Source organism: Fundulus heteroclitus, chromosome 20, assembly GCF_011125445.2.
Source record: "Fundulus heteroclitus isolate FHET01 chromosome 20, MU-UCD_Fhet_4.1, whole genome shotgun sequence".
Taxonomy (NCBI): domain Eukaryota; kingdom Metazoa; phylum Chordata; class Actinopteri; order Cyprinodontiformes; family Fundulidae; genus Fundulus; species Fundulus heteroclitus.
This window is the reverse complement of record NC_046380.1, coordinates 38,556,309-38,572,182: the sequence shown is the minus strand read 5'-3', so window position 1 is coordinate 38,572,182 and position 15,874 is coordinate 38,556,309. Positions and strand designations below refer to the sequence as shown.

Here is a 15,874-nt window from a genome sequence, read left to right as displayed (position 1 = left end):
TCTGTTACCCCCCTCTTACCTCCACTCCCTCCATCATTAGTCCCACTTCACAGCCCTCTCTTTAGTCACTCACACTTCATGATTTTGCCTTCGTCTTGTTTTTCTTTGTCTTTTTTTCTCCTGAAGAACATTTGTCATGGCCCCACATTACCTGTTATGGGGAGAGAAAGGAGGAGTTGTTGTAGTCTTAGACAAACATGATGGGATTTTTTTTCTAAGGCAGGTATTGTCTTATTTAAGTTTAACGTGGATATTTGAAATGTTTAGCGTTGCCATAAATATTAATAGATCAGTTGAAAAGCACAGCTAAAGAAGGGAATCTAATGGTTTGAAGTGGGTTTTAAACATTGATTTATTTATGTATTCTACATGAATTAGTTTGGAAATCTAAACACAGCCTGGAGAGTGTTGTCGCAAGAGCCCCATAATGTGTAAGGTTTGAGCATCAGGGCCTGTTTTCCATGTGGAGTGGCTTTTTTGGAAATGGCATTAATTATATACTTAGCGGGAAATCAGACTTCTCCTGCTTTGCATTGCAGATAAACGTCTGTAATACTGAGCAAAGCAAAAAACAAGGGGAAAAAATGCAAATATTACAAATAGACATAATCAACGCTGCATACTGCTGTGTTATGAGTATTAGACCCACCAAACAATAAAAAAGACAGCATTTCAATTACTATGGCAATGATTCTGTTACGGTAATGCTGCAGTCAATCCTCAAATCTGTTCTTTTAGAGTTTACGGGATGCTTTCTTGGCTTCTAGGGTTATTAGGATACTGAAATTTCAAACTCGATACTATTTACTTGATACTCCATTTTGGATACTGTGGGGGTGGGGGGGGGATTAAGGGGCAGGCTTCTTAAAAAAGATCAGAAAAATATAGAGTCATAGTATGGGCGTATGTTTCTTGATTAGAGTGAGTAGTAATGGGAAATAAGTAGTCATAAGCAATTTAACAGCCAATTAGTAAAATAAAACTAAGTGTCTTTTCCATATAGCAATAGAGTGGATTTATTTTGACCTATCATCTTTAGGTCATTTTAATCAACCCACTGGAGCCGTCTGTCATGATGCCGACCGTGTTTGTACCTGCCAGGTAAACAAAACACTAGTTTGTGCTGCCCAGCATGTTTTATACTTTGCTGTTGTTGAAACTGGAGATTTACTGACCTTTTAAGATTCCTTATAAACATCGGTATCTGGCTTTAAGATGCTTCACAAGGATTGTAGTTGATTAACGTTTTAGCCACCACTTTAGAGAATCAGGGCTAATCAACAATCTTTTCCTGTTTATCACCCACATAGGCAAAATAACTCTGGACAATGCTTTTGCTTTCAATTTTTTATTAAAGAAGGTCACAATGGCTCTTCTTGGGCAAACCTGACCTGTTACAGGAGTTTCCTGTACTTCCGAACTTCCAAACGCAGCTTGATTCTCAGCCATTATGTAAGCTACTGCAGCAAAGGTAGGGAGCTAAATGTCTGGTTGTTTGCAGCGCCGCTGTGCAAAGTTGTGTGCTAGATCGAGAAGGTGAAAACTGCTAAGTTTGTGGTGATTTTAATGCAAGTATTTTAACAACCCTACCGGTTGCCATTGCCCAAAACTGATCACTTGACTGTATTATAGCATTCCCACCTCTAGACCTTCATTCTTTAGATCTAGTGTTCTAGTGACGCTTCTAGTTGATAACACAATACACTATATTGGGTTCATGAGAATGACAAGAATCTTTTAACTATATTTTGAAGAAAACTGAAAATCACAGTTGTTGTTTTCTCTTGTATTTTTAGTTTTCACAACAAGACACAAACCTTTTATCAAATGTAATTAGTGTAGAATAGTCTAGATTTGATCCACTATATGGATTTGTGGGTCGTTGAGAATCACCAATTTGAAAAAGACTTGGTGATGAGATATAAACAGAAGTTGCTTGGGCAGGACAGTTTTATAGAAAACATTGAACTTGAAAACCTTGGGTTCAACCACACACCTTCATTCATGTTTGTTCTTATTAACCCACATTTCCTGATGAATTTTGACCATATAGAATCCAACCCTAGACCTCGATTTTGGCTTGGACTCTCCATGGAGGTTTTGGTTAAAGAACCTGTTAAGAAGAGCTCAGTAATATGGACCTCAGTAGCCCAGGCTACTAGGTACTAGCTGCTGGACGGCGTTTTTAGGGTCTCAGGTTAAAGTCACTTATGCCAGAGAAAGTACCGTTAAGACGGGAGTTTTGTCCAGTTACATTGAGCTTAGAGAAGTACAGTGCAACCCCTCTCCCGCACGTTGCTATGCACAACAAATCAGTTGTTATTATTTGCAGTATTTAAGATTGCAAAAAGCATGGAGAGTTATGGCTTTGAAAGTAACAGAGCACCAGCCCTCAACTTATGAAGGTAAAGCTATTTTAAAACTATAGTTGTCAAGAGACGAGCATTGGGTCTTGATCTTCTGACAAATCATCAAGCATAAAAAAAAAAGAGTTGAGGGTCTTCAAGTTCTTGTCGTTAAAAGAAGAGCAGAAGTTCTAAATGCCAGGTGAGTTGAGATGCACAGAAAGTCAGACAGACAACCTTGACATTTAGGCTGCTGGTTCTGAGGCCCCCCAGAGGTTGCAGAGGAAAACTAGAGGGCCTGCTATCTTGTGAGCTGTACTACATTAGGAGCTAACCTATTAATCGTGTTGTTCCTGTCTGTCTGAGCCACGTTCTTCGGCCTAATAAAGCCTGGACAAGCACGGCTGCTGAGTAAACACAAGACTGCACGCACGCACGCACGCACGCACGCACGCACACACACACACACACACACACACACACACACACACACACACACACACACACACACGAGAAGCAACACAAACAGATGCACATCTCATTCCTTCTCCTTGTGTCTCAATGGCCGCAGGGATCCAGTTACACCTGCTTGCACATCTTCTAGCAATTAGGAGCAATCTGCTTGAAACCAGTCCACGTTCAAGGACTTCCCCAGCCATAACAAGAATACCCCAACATTCAGAGAGACACACAGGTCTTTCTGTTGATGTGCCTGGGTAAACTATGCTGGGCTCATAGTTTCCTGCTTTCCAGCTTGGCCTCTTATGGAAAAATCCTAAATGATTCACCTCCTGAAAGTTCCTCCCCGACCTATTTACCCACATTGTGTGTCCTGTCACCGTTCAACACATTATTTTTCTCTGTATCTCTAAATTAAGTAAATAAGATTTGCGCTATGTGCATCTTTTAACCCTTGATTGAAGTAGAGTGAATGCATATGTTTGTGATTGTTACATTGCATCAGGCAAATTAGATGAAAGAAGAGAAATGGGTCTGTGTTAGATGTCTCTCCGCTGCAGTGGAGGAAAAGGTGAAGCGAGGGATTCAGCAGAAAGCAGACTTGACTGTGTGGCGATGCTCTGAGCTGGGATTTGTAAGACACCCAGAGCTGGCTTTAGCAGCAGGAAACCCCAAAGCCTGTAAATAATCCACATGTGCAGACTGCGCATAAAGGCATCCAGTACTTAGCAGTTCCCTTATCACAGCATGATAGCCCGGGGACATAAGAGATGCTCCGGCCTCTATTCACTAATATGGTGTGAAAGTAGATGCAGATAAAAACGCCTGTTGTTTATTGAGGAAGTTGTGCTAACATGGGGGAAGAGGATGTGAACTTTGAACACATTTCAACTGTGGAAAATAAAGAAGACGATTGCAAATGAGATGGATAGCAGACTGCAAGGTTTGTTGCAGATAAAACCTTGTCATTTGTCCCTTTCGCTTAATGGTCTGTGTATCTGTTAACTGTACAAACAGTGAAGTTTGAATGTGTAAATGCAGATTACTATCTGTGCTGTTGTGTGCTTATCCCTGTGGTTCTGCTTCCCAAGCAGCCTCACTGTGGGATTACAACAGAACCGCTGTAGATTTTATGAAGACAGAAAATTCCCAAAGCAGGATTACCCAACCTTCTTCTAAGTGGTTTCTTCTCTTGGTGCAGTGGAGATAATGGGGAAAAAACTCTGTTTGTTGTACATGTCACTGCATCGGTAGCTGTGACATAGTGGCTAACGCGTATTTAAGGGTGTTCATCCATGCCTCACAAAGCCAATATGTCTTTAGGGAAATATTTAAACTTTGCAGAAATGGCCTGACGAGTAAGTAGAGTTCTGTTATGTGTAATTTGATTTCAGTATAACTATAGTTGATCTGTGAAAGCCTCAGAGGTTTGATAGAGAACATCAGAGATCAAACCACACGATAAAGAGCAAGGTATACAGCAGACGGATCTTAGTGAGCCTTCTAAGAGGTGACTGTCCACCTAAAGCTCACTGACTGGGCAAAGAGAGAGACAATCAGAGAAACTGCCATGCCTACTCCTGTGGGAATATAGCTATTACTTGTTTATTACACAAATCAGGCCTTTTTTATGCAGGATGGTAAGAAGAAGGTTGCCACATAGGAGACACAGAGCAAAGCATGTTGAAGAATGAGCTCTGGTCAAATAAGACCAAGTGGAAATTCACCATCCAGCTAGATAATGACCCCAAAACTACTGCCAGAATTACAGTTATTTGGTATACGTCAAACCATATTAACATGTTAAAATGGCCCAGTCAAAGTCCAGACCTAAGTCCATTTGTGGATCTGAGGCCAGACAGGAAAACAGATGTTTTAACAAAGGTTTCCCTCTAATCTGATGTGGGATATTTTGCATAGAATAAAAGCAAAGATCTGTAGACATGCAAAGCTGGTAATGAAGTACCCCTAAAAGATTGGCTGCTCTAATTGTGGTGAAACTACAGTATTGATTCAGGAAATTGAATACTACTTATGTGCTACCTTGTGTTGTTCCGTATTAGCGTTGTCAAAATAATTGATATCTCGATATGATTGATGCTAAAAAATGAATTATTCTCAGGTACTCACAAAATCGATATAAACTGACCCACTCACATTTGCCCAAATAGTTGCAATTCTTCTGACCATGTTGCTGCAATAACAGACACGCTCAGTTATACTAAAGTTTAAGTTAAACTCTGTTCAGCCATGAAAGTGTATGCGGCCGTCTTTATCGACAAGGCAAAGACAAAAGCGTTGTTGGGAGGAGCTTTCCTTATGAGACAGACGGACAGGAAAACATAAAATGTTGAATGATGCCACATGCTACGCTACCGCTACAAGCTAACAATGCGACACTGATGCTTGAGAGCAGAAGGTCACTACAGCCTCTGTATCTGGAAAAGTTGAGTAGTAACCCTTCTGGACAACATAAGCTAGCTCTGTCCGTATAAATTTTAGCTTCACAGCCACAGACAGCTCAGTGACGGTGGTCCGTCCGTCTCAGCTTTGTCGACAAGTCCTTTGTACCTCCATTCTGTGGTACAAAACAGTGCAGGGAAATGTTCATCTAACGATGGCTCTGTTGGCTAATAAAGAGTGAAGAAACAAAACAAACCAGTGTGCACCCTCCATTACTCCTTTTAATTTTTAAGGCATTAGAGGCGAATGTGGCCATTAATAACACAGGTTATGGCGGAGTCAGACTGAAGCTGACAATTAGAGAAGAAAAAAGTAGCAACCAGCCATGCTGCTGTAGTTGATCATAAAAGAAAATATTCAGCAAAATTACCAGTAAGACTGAAATTGTACAGGGCTGATGCTTAGTACATTTGCATGGACCACTTCCTTGTTTACACTAAAATAAATTGTTTTATATGCGGCAGATCCACAATTTATTTCAGTTTGGAGCGATTCTTTATTTGTCCCTCAGCAGTAACATTTAATTGTATCAACAGCAAATCGACAGGCAAATTGAAGCACACAGTTGCATTCTAAAGATAAGCAATTCTAATAAAATAATATGATTGTATGACTGAATGAAAGGTAAACACTGCTATAAAAGAGATTAACACTTATGCTATTTGTGTAATCTTGTGTACTGTTTTACCAAGCAGGGAAGTGATACTTCAATCATGTATTTTGCTAAACGATGGCTGAATTGTCCCCTACTTATTGGTTTGGCAACAATAAAGGAAGTTAAAGTTAAGTTTGTCATATTGTAAATAATTCTATTTTTTGCTGTTAACCAGAAATAACCCTGTGTCTTCAAAAATATATTGAGGCGGTGTCAAAAACGGTATGAAGTAATGAGTATTTTTCCTAGTATCAGTATCAAGTTTAAAGTCTGTATTTTCAAAACCCGTGTATTCTCTGATTCAGAACGTCCTAGCTTTGCGTGACAAAACTTGAAAACAGGATACAAATACTTTTTGCAAGACGCTGTTTTTAGCAAGTTAGAATATTGCATTGTAAGAGTTTCAGTTAGTCTATGTGAGAAGTCATTCAAAAAGTCCACGAAACCCTAACCTAAGAGAATGATGTGTAGGTAGAGACGTGTAGCTCATCACCTTTCTTCCACAGCACCGGCCACACACTGTTTTTTTCCTGATTCTTTAAACCTTACATGCAGTATGTTAATTTCCATTTGATCACACGCTGGTTGCAGCAGCTCTGACTCGTGCATCCGTACCAGGAGTCCGGTACCTTTGAACGTGAGATAAAAAACAGACCATATCCAGAGGTAAAGGAAGAGAAAGCAGCGAGCTCTGAAACAGGAGTGGCTTTCTGTGTAAACACTCCTGGGATGCTTTTCAGTGTGTTATTTTAGCCCAGCATTAGGCCTCTAAAAGGTATGCCACCGCCGATGGCCTCTTTAAACACACAAGCTTGACACGAGCATTTCTAAGAATGAGGCTATAACATGACAGTGTTTTTATTTATTTGCCAACAACAATATTTACTTTTTTATTATCTTCGGAATCCAAATGGACATTTTTGTGAAAAGCCAGAATATTCAGGATATCTTTAGGTAGTAAAATATCATTATTGTTCAAATTTCAACCTAGCTCATGTTAAATCTCGTCTCTAAGTAACAGCTGTTCTTCAGAACTACTGTGCTGTTTATAAACCATGTCTGTGATGGTGTCAGAGACACACTGGTCCGATTTTTCTGGTTAATTTCTGATGTTCATTTCTTTAATAAGAGAAAATGATTACGACATCAACATTTTAAATTCTTTAAACTCATGTGATATTTTTGATTGGAAAGGTTGGTATTGCAAACTTTAAACAGCTGTTTGTGTAGGGAATTTGAACCCTTATTTTATATTTCTAAAAACCAACCTGAAAATACAAAACTTTGCCTCTTCTTCACTCAGTAACTACCTCCACACCAAAGAGTGTGGCTGTGAGCTCCATCTAGTTGTCCTTGCACCAGCTTTCTATCACCTGAAGAACATTTCTAGGATTAAAGGACTGATGTCTTAGCAGGATCTGGAAAAACTAATCCATGCGTTTATATTTAGTAGAATTGATTACTGCAACGGTGTTTTCCCAGGTTTGCCTAAAAAGTGGATCAGACAGCTGCAGCTGATCCAAAACGCTGCTGCCCGCGTCCTCACTAAGACTAAGAAAGTAGAGCACATAACCCCAGTTCTAAAGTCCTTACACTGGCTCCCTGTATCTCAGAGAATAGACTTTCAAATACTTCTGTTAGTCTATAAATCCTTAAATGGCTTAGCATCTAAATACATCACAGACTTGTTATCAGTGTATCAACCCTCCAGACCACTAAGGTCTTCTGGCTCCAGTCTACTCCACATACCTAGAACCAGAACTAAACATGGAGAAGCAGCATTTAGTTCCTATGCTCCGTTTATCTGGAACAAACTTCCAGAAAACTGTAAAAGTGCGGAAAGCCTGAGTTCTTTTAAATCAAGATTAAAAACACATCTGTTTAAAATTGCCTTTGACTGTTCTAGTTAAACAGTTTTACTGTTTTTAATGTTCTTTTTTGTTACTACATTCTATCCCTACGTGCTTTTATTCTATTTTCTATCTACATTTTATTATTTTGGTATATCTTAATCATGTAAAGCACTTTGTATTGTCTTGTACTGAATTGTGCTATATAAATAAATTTGCCTTGCCTTGCCTTACCAACTATTCGGAAAAAAATCTGATTTTTGAGCCTCTCAAAGCCGGTCAAGGTGAAAATGAGCTGATTAACAACTTTAATGTGTTGACTAACTCTACAATTTCTTTTTAATTGTTTGTTTTTTGTTTTGTTTGGTTTATGTATAGCATCAATATAAAATGATTAAAGTTTAAACTTTAGTTTTGCATTTTTCCAGCACCCTAGTTCAACGGACCTTTTCACAGTGTTTTCTTTTTCTTTCATATTGACGCCTGTGGAGAAAGACTTCCCAGAAACGGGTCTTTTCATCCATTACTGTCTGAACTTCCTATCATAGCCTGTTGACTCAACTCTGTGTTCGAACACCCTCGGCTGTAAACTCAGACGAGCAAACACACACAGACACACATGTTACTGCACGTGTCATCAGGTGCTGTAAAAAAAACAGTAAATCTGTGGACACTTCAAGCTACACCAGATAGTGCCAAAAATTAGGGGTTTATATGTAAACGATATTGTTATCTTATGTGTACTTTTTTATTTTATTTTATGTATATATATATATATATATATATATATATATATATATATATATATATATATATATATATATATGAACTATATATAGTTTTATTCTCAGAATTTGCTGGAGTAACTTTTAACGTTTTATGAAATGCTTTTGTGCTTCCTAAAAGTACACAATCTAGATAGGTCAGCTTTTATATTCTAAAAAGCTTTGACATCTGTGTTTTGTGGTTTCATATTTTTTTTATGTTTTATTGTGATCATTTTTATACATATTTTCTCCTAATTAAAGGAGTTGAGCATTCTTCTTGTTTCTGACACCATGTTTACGTGTAAAATGTACTCACAGGTTTGCCATTTTATCATTCTAGAATTTTTAAAAGGTCCATAACGTCATGAAAATAATACTAAAAGCATCTTATAATGACCCCAACACCTTCATTTGACAGATCAATAAAGTCCTGCTTTCAGTCTGTCAGGTTTAAAGTGGAGTAAAGACTCACTACCTGAGATGTTAAATGTTAATATTGGCGCTTGCGTAGGAGTGAAAGTTGCTCACTAACTTCTTAGTTTGAATCTGAGCACTTTCTAAATGAGTGTCCTTGCTTTGAATGGGGGTTCCCCTGCAAATTTCAATGCAAAACAACACGGTTAGACATGCAGAATGAAATGTGTTTGTCCCTGCATGAGACGGCCCCAGACTGGTCTAACGAGAGTTTTTTTTTTTTTTTTTTTTCCCTGCCCCTCGGCTAAGTGAGGCCGAGCGCAGCGAGTGTGGCCTCTCTGCAGCCTGCGGTCATATTTGTGCCTCATGATGTCATCCCACCGCCGTGTGTCTGCGCCCACACTCAGGCCGTCACACAGCTGTCCGTCTCAGCCCCCGAACAGCCTCTGCTTTCTGCCTTAAACTTTAGGCTGACTTTACTGGCATTGAGCCCTCGCTGGTAGCTGGTTGTGTCTGCACACTGAGCTTTCCATTTCCTTGTTGATAACTCACTTTCACGCTGTCTTTTACGGGGTTTCACTCCCTTTTTCACACGTCGCTCTTTTGCCTCTCTTGTGCTCGCTGGCTTTTCTCACTATTGTTGTGTAAAACCTTCCACTAAGCAGTTTGACAAATTTGAAAGTTCACAAATAATGGAGAGACCGTGGAGTTCGCTTTACGTAGATGAGCTCGGATGCAGCCGTTTGTTTCGTTGTGGGAGCAATCTTCTGGGGAACATGGAAAGAATGAGGCAGCTTATTTACTCAGATGGTTTACTGGTGGAGGTGTGAGGCTGGCCAGCTCACTGTGGGAACACAACGCTTGCTTTTCTTGGTATCGATGGCCGTTTTCAAGACCACTGTGTTTTTTTTTTTTCCCCCGCCGCTCTCTCCGGCTTTGTTTGCTCTGGATGGCATGTTTGATTATTTATCGTAAGGGAAAAGGGAGTAGCTGGAGCAATAAACATGTGACTGCACTGTATTTTGTTTTCCACCAAGAAGGCCGTGTCCTTTAACAGATATTCGAAGCAGCCATAAAGTCTTTTATTTGCTTTCTAGCAGGGAGCTGGATCCAGTGGAAGGAGGATCAAAAGCGCAGATTAGTTTCTCTGACGGTTTGTGTTTGCTGTAAGTGCAACTTATCAACAGACAAATATTTGTTCTGGATGGCTCTAGAAGATTTCTGTTGTCCCTTTTCTGTCTTTGAAATTGTTTCACCATCTGTTAATTGTTTATGCCTGGCTTATAGCTCTGAACAGGGGAGTATGCAGATTTTTCTGTGATGTCTGGTATCTACAGCACCTCTGAAAGTATGCCAAACCCTTGAACTTTTTTACAGTTTGTCATGTTCAACTCTTTCATCAGGATTTTATGTCATATATCAACACAAAGTGTACATGATTTTTTATTTTCTTTAAGAATAAAAATCAGTCATGGCTGGAAATGTTGTCCATATATTTTCTACTGCAATACAATAAACTTCTAAAGACAGAAGGTTATATCTATTCTTCTTTTCAACATAGATAAAGCTCAGTCAGATTGGATAGAGAGCATCTTTGAACATAAATTTTGAAGTTTTGTCTGTTATATTTAAGCTTGGATTTTAACTTGGCTGTTTTAACACATAAATATGATTTGATCTAAACCCTTTCACTAGTTACTTTTACATGGACAAAAGTGCCGATCAGAATAAACATGCATCATTTAAACACAGAAACTGAAATATTGCAATCAGATTAAGCTCAATCGGAATGAAATTGTAATCCAAATGAGGGGGTGGTTCATGTCGATTGATAATCCGATCAACGTGTATATAAACGGTTGTCAGGCTGAAGTTATCCTGAATGTGGCAAACTGACATGAGTGACGTATTTGTGCGTTGAGTGGCAGAAATACGTTGAAGACCAAAACTGTCTGTGCTCCAGATGCAACCTTTCTATTAGAAACATTAAAAGAGCTTAAAATTATAATTTATTCAGTAACGACTCCACCGTAATTAGAACCTGGTGCAAGTCCATCCTGGGAGCTCGGAAGACAAACAAACTCATATAATACAGCTTTGTTTACGATTTTTGGTTGTTCTTACTCTGTGTGGTTCTATTCTGAATAAAGCCAGGTGCATAAAAACGCAAATTATGATCACATTCATTGATTGTGTTCCCGTACAAATGGTACAATCCAATTATTTTTAGTTTTTAGCTCAACTCTGACCCACTTGCCTCCCCACAGCATGATTCTGCCACCGACATGCTACACCGTGGTCATTGTGTGTTGAAGTGCAGTGCTAGTTGTTACAATTATGCAATCATTAGCACTTCTCTGTCAGACAAAATACCACTAAAGTACATTGAAGTTTGTGGTTTAGGGTAAATAATTTTTATGACACTGGATCTGAAGAATCATTGTAGTAAGGGAGCAAAGTTGATCTGATAACCCCAAGACATTGTTAGACTTATCTACCTGATGCATTTCTTTGACCTATTTCTAACCTATTATTGTTTTTCTCTCTGACAGGCCTTCCAAGTGGCTCGGCAAATTCTTCTCCAGCAGCAGCAGCAGCAGCAGCAGTCCCAGTCGCAGCAGCTGCAGTCTCAACAACACGCTGGCCGTAAATCCCCCAAAACCGGTGACAAGCAGCAGAGCCTGCAGGTACCGTCAGAGCGCCCTCACTCTCAGGCAGTCTCCTTCATATTTACATTGTGTTATCAGGTGCTTTTGCTTATTTTAATTTGTGGTCGCTGAATACAGAAAAAAAACATTCAAGTGAACTTTTGCAGCTTACGGAAGAACACGGTGTGCAAAGAAAAAAAAAGTACAGCACAGGGTTAAGTTCACAAACAGGAAATTAGAATTAGCTGTGCAACATGTGCAGTTATGTATTTGCTGCATTATGTGTGATTTAGCAGCACACACACACACACACACACACAGCCAGCCGTCTACCACCCAAATCTGAAAAAGAAGTAGCGAAGCAGAAACGGGCCGGGGTGTGAGAAAATCCGGTTCCTGGCAGTTTTTGGATGTACCGAACTCCCAGGCAAAAATTACTGTGTGTGTTTGTTTTTGGTCATCAGGAGAAACAAATGTCGAGGAAAAGGGAAGAAACCAAACAATAAAAAAAATAATTGTCAACCAGGGTAAGCTCGATGCTCATCCTCCTTGCCTGTCATCACAATCAGCAGGATTAGAAGACGTGGCGGGTTCCCGCCCCAGGCAGCAGGAGGTGCCACAGAGCAGCCTACGGGTGGGGCGGATGTTCCAGGTGGTGGGCATGAGGTCAAAGCGGGAAAGTGTAAAGGCTGAGTGTGTGAAATGGGACGGCCAGCACAGAAAAAACCTGTTTTAAAAGAAATCCATTGCATGTAATTTGCTTGTTGTTTGAACAACGCTGTGTATGTGATGCAATATTTACCTTCATTTCAGATCAGTTGCCTCAAAGATGTATATCTGTGTTTGAACAGGGAGCGCTTGTTTGTGCCAGTGTGAAATTGCAAACGACTTCGGGGCATATTTGGTAATTAATACAGAGGCCCCATTCTCTGTGTGCGTGTGTATATATATAATATTTAATACCCTTACTATCCCATCGGGGGCCCTTTTTAATGAGCTATTGTTGTAGCTGGGTCTAATGTCAGACTGTGGAAAAAGCCTCTTTGTTGTGCAGATGTCTTCGGAATAGCTTCGGAGGATGAAATATGACTGCGATGACCTTTCAGTTGTGTGCATATTTGTCAGGATTCAAAGAAGTTGAAAGGATCAAACTGAAGTTTCCCCGGCCTGCCAGGGAATGGTGCTGCGGAGGTCAGCGGAGGGGACCACAGCAGCAGATTCCAGCGTACAGCCAGTTGTTGGTACATAGTGAAGTACTAGAGCATCTCCTGCAGACAAAGACAAAATTAAAATTCTAATTTATTAATGTATACAGAGAGCTTGGCCAAGCTGTCACTCAGCTATTGAAAAGAGAGTCGGGCCCTTTCTCTCGCCCCTCCTTGCTTCTCTCTCCCCCTCCCCATCACTGCACACTTCTTGTGTGCTGAGCTCAGACTTGCTGTAGTATCTATCCAATGCTGTAAATTGCCTGCTCTCTAATGTTGCAAGTTGCATTTCGTTGGCATTACGAAAAAAAAAGCCACAGGTTCAAACAAGTGTTTGTTGATCTCTGAATTACATATTCTGCTAATTAAATATACCCCAACCCCATACGCACACAGGCCAAGTGTTCATGCATAAACATTACTGTCATTCGGAGAATGTATTAGACCTCATTTGTTTTCTTTCTTCCCGCTTACTGCATTTCTTTCTTTCTTTTTTTTTTTTTTTTTTGGTGGTTAGATTTTTGGGGTTTCTGCCTCTGCTGCTGGTAATTTCGTCCTTTCATGCTTTCTTATTAATGTAGTTTAGATCGGCTCCATTTCGTACCTGCAAAAGTCAGGGACAAAATGGAGCCGTCTGCCACATAATGTCATCTACTGACAGTTCAAAGCAAGCAGGGGGACGTTTCCCCGCCACTCTGACAATCTGCGACTTAAAGGGATTTTCTCAGGTCTACACGAGGCATGGGTTACTGAGAGATTCTTGGAGCATGATAACCTTGAGAAATAACATTAAGCTTTCGTGGTATCACGGTATTTACAGTTATTCTGGACATAAAAATGTAAAACTTAAATGTATATCTTGAACAAAGTGCTTTTCATTTAAAAGAGTAAAGTGACCAGTTGTCTATTGGTCCTAAAATATTAAGATTTTCTAAATTATTTCTAAACTTTTTATTATTGATTTGATGAAATATATACAGTAAGCACCACATAATACTGATTGCATAGAATTTTGTAGGTTTTTGCCGCACTGCTCTCCGTAGGCACAGTATAGCTTATTTTATGCTTGCCAGACGTGTTGCAACATTTTGGAACATTTTTACAATGAAGAGAATTTGTCTTGATTTGTAAGTGAGGGAAAGGTTTAGTGGTTTTCGTTCAGCCAGCTGACGAGCAGTGCACAGCCACAGGTGAGCTAGTGCGGTTTTGCTATACGGTCTATACAGCAGGATTAAACTCTGCTAACTCCAGCACTTTTTTCTCGCATCTCTTCAAAAAGGACCTTAAACTGTAGGAACGCAGTGATTGAACCTTTTTGAACTTCTTGCTGGAACTCGGTGATGCTCACTGACTCATGCTCGTATGTGGTTATATGACGAACAGAAGAAAAATCCACCAGCAGGAGGTCCCTCAGTTACGTTTGGTTTGACCAGGGATTGTACTTCAGAGTCAAACAGAGATCAGACCCAAAATGGATGGAAACAAGTCTAATGCTACGTTTACAAAATATGTACAATATTAAATTAACGATACTTAAGATTTGAGCTTTTTTACAGCTAAAATGTCTCCATAATTCTTTCAGTTAATTTACTTAAATAGAAGTAAAAATGAACCTACACTCAATTCTTTAACGACAAGAAAAAACTTGTTTGTTTACAGATATGAATTGGCAAAGATGAGAATTGCCCCGAAGCACCAAAGGGTAACAGCCAGACTTTCATCTCACTTCCCCTTTTAAGAAAAAAAAAAAAAAACGATTTCAGAGGATCCCCCCCCCCCCACACACACACACACACACAGCATCCACTATCTCCCTCATACAGCCTGGATAATGATTCTCTGTTGAGCTGGACCGGGTCATCAAAAGACACGATCCAACAATTATGAGACTGTAGTAAGCGGGCACCTCATAAAAGCACCTGATCTGCACACGGGTGCTCCATTCATCTCAGCGGTCTTCCTATTAGGCATGAGGAGCTGTACCGAGAGACTTTTACTCATTTGGAGATGTGACTCACTCTCCAATTCATTCAAGTCAAAAAAATAATGAAGCACACTATATGAAACATCTGGTTAGAAAAAAAAATGACCTGCATAGAGTACAGAAGGGGGAAAAAAATATGAGTCAAACAAACCTTGGAATCCTTGATCAGCGTTAAATGGCTCTTTGGTTTTATGTCTTCAACAGGGGTCCCCCCCCCCACCACCAGTCCCCCTCAGCCTTGCGCCGCCCACCGCTGCCTGTGGATGAAGATGCCTGAGCTTGATGCTCAGCAGCTTGGAGGCCATCTAATCATGCTGGAGCTGCAAACAGCTGCCGTGCAGGCTGGAAAGCAGCTAAACATACTTGACTGGTCAAAAAGCCAGTAAATTACATTGACAGAATGACACGGGTAATTAAAAGAATCCATGCCGCTTTTACCTTTTTTCGCGCCTCGCACCTACAGTGGCACGACGACGAGAGCCAGCTACTCCCACCCCGCTAATTACCATTATCAGTGAAATGGTAGGGTTTGACTCATTAGTTCCATGTGCATTTAATTAGAGGCAGGCTGAAATTGGATTTAACTTATTACTTTTTCATGGATCACTTTCTTGTCATCACTTCAAATTGGATTGCAGCCCCAGGTAACTAATTATGCCAGCCGCAGGATCAGGAGTGGAGAAATAGGTAATTAGGAAGAACACTGTCGGACCCTCACTGATAGTCCACCAGCACCAGGGCTTGGGGGGAGGGGGATGGGTTCGGTTGCTGCTCCTCCGTGCCGTCGCTCACGATAAAGGCTGGTTAACCACATCTCGTTGCAGGGGATCCAAGGTGTGCATCGACCTCCTACAGGGGATTATGTGGCCCTCAGCTGGGCCATAGATGTTGTGTCAACATGATGTCTCCACTAATAGTGTGTTATCCAGATCATGCTTGTTCCTCATCGAGGCCTGTGTACCACAGCGCTTTGTATACATAACACTGTTTCAAGGAGGCGTGTGAAGTTTCCTCTGCAGACAATGTTTGAATAGCATTGGTTGGACTGTGTCTATAGTTTATTTCTAGAGTTAATTTATACTGT

At 40.2% G+C, this 15,874-nt stretch overlaps 1 protein-coding gene across 6 annotated transcripts in view; it reads left to right on the top strand.

Annotated features, from left to right (window-relative positions):
* foxp1b (forkhead box P1b) overlaps positions 1-15,874 on the top strand; it is a 222,015-nt gene that overhangs the window by 138,589 nt on the left and 67,552 nt on the right. For all 6 annotated transcript variants that reach the window (XM_036124578.1, XM_036124581.1, XM_036124579.1 and 3 more), the window contains one exon: positions 11,506-11,640. In XM_036124578.1, the coding sequence (XP_035980471.1) occupies positions 11,506-11,640 (135 nt within the window). The remainder of the gene's footprint in view (positions 1-11,505; positions 11,641-15,874) is intronic.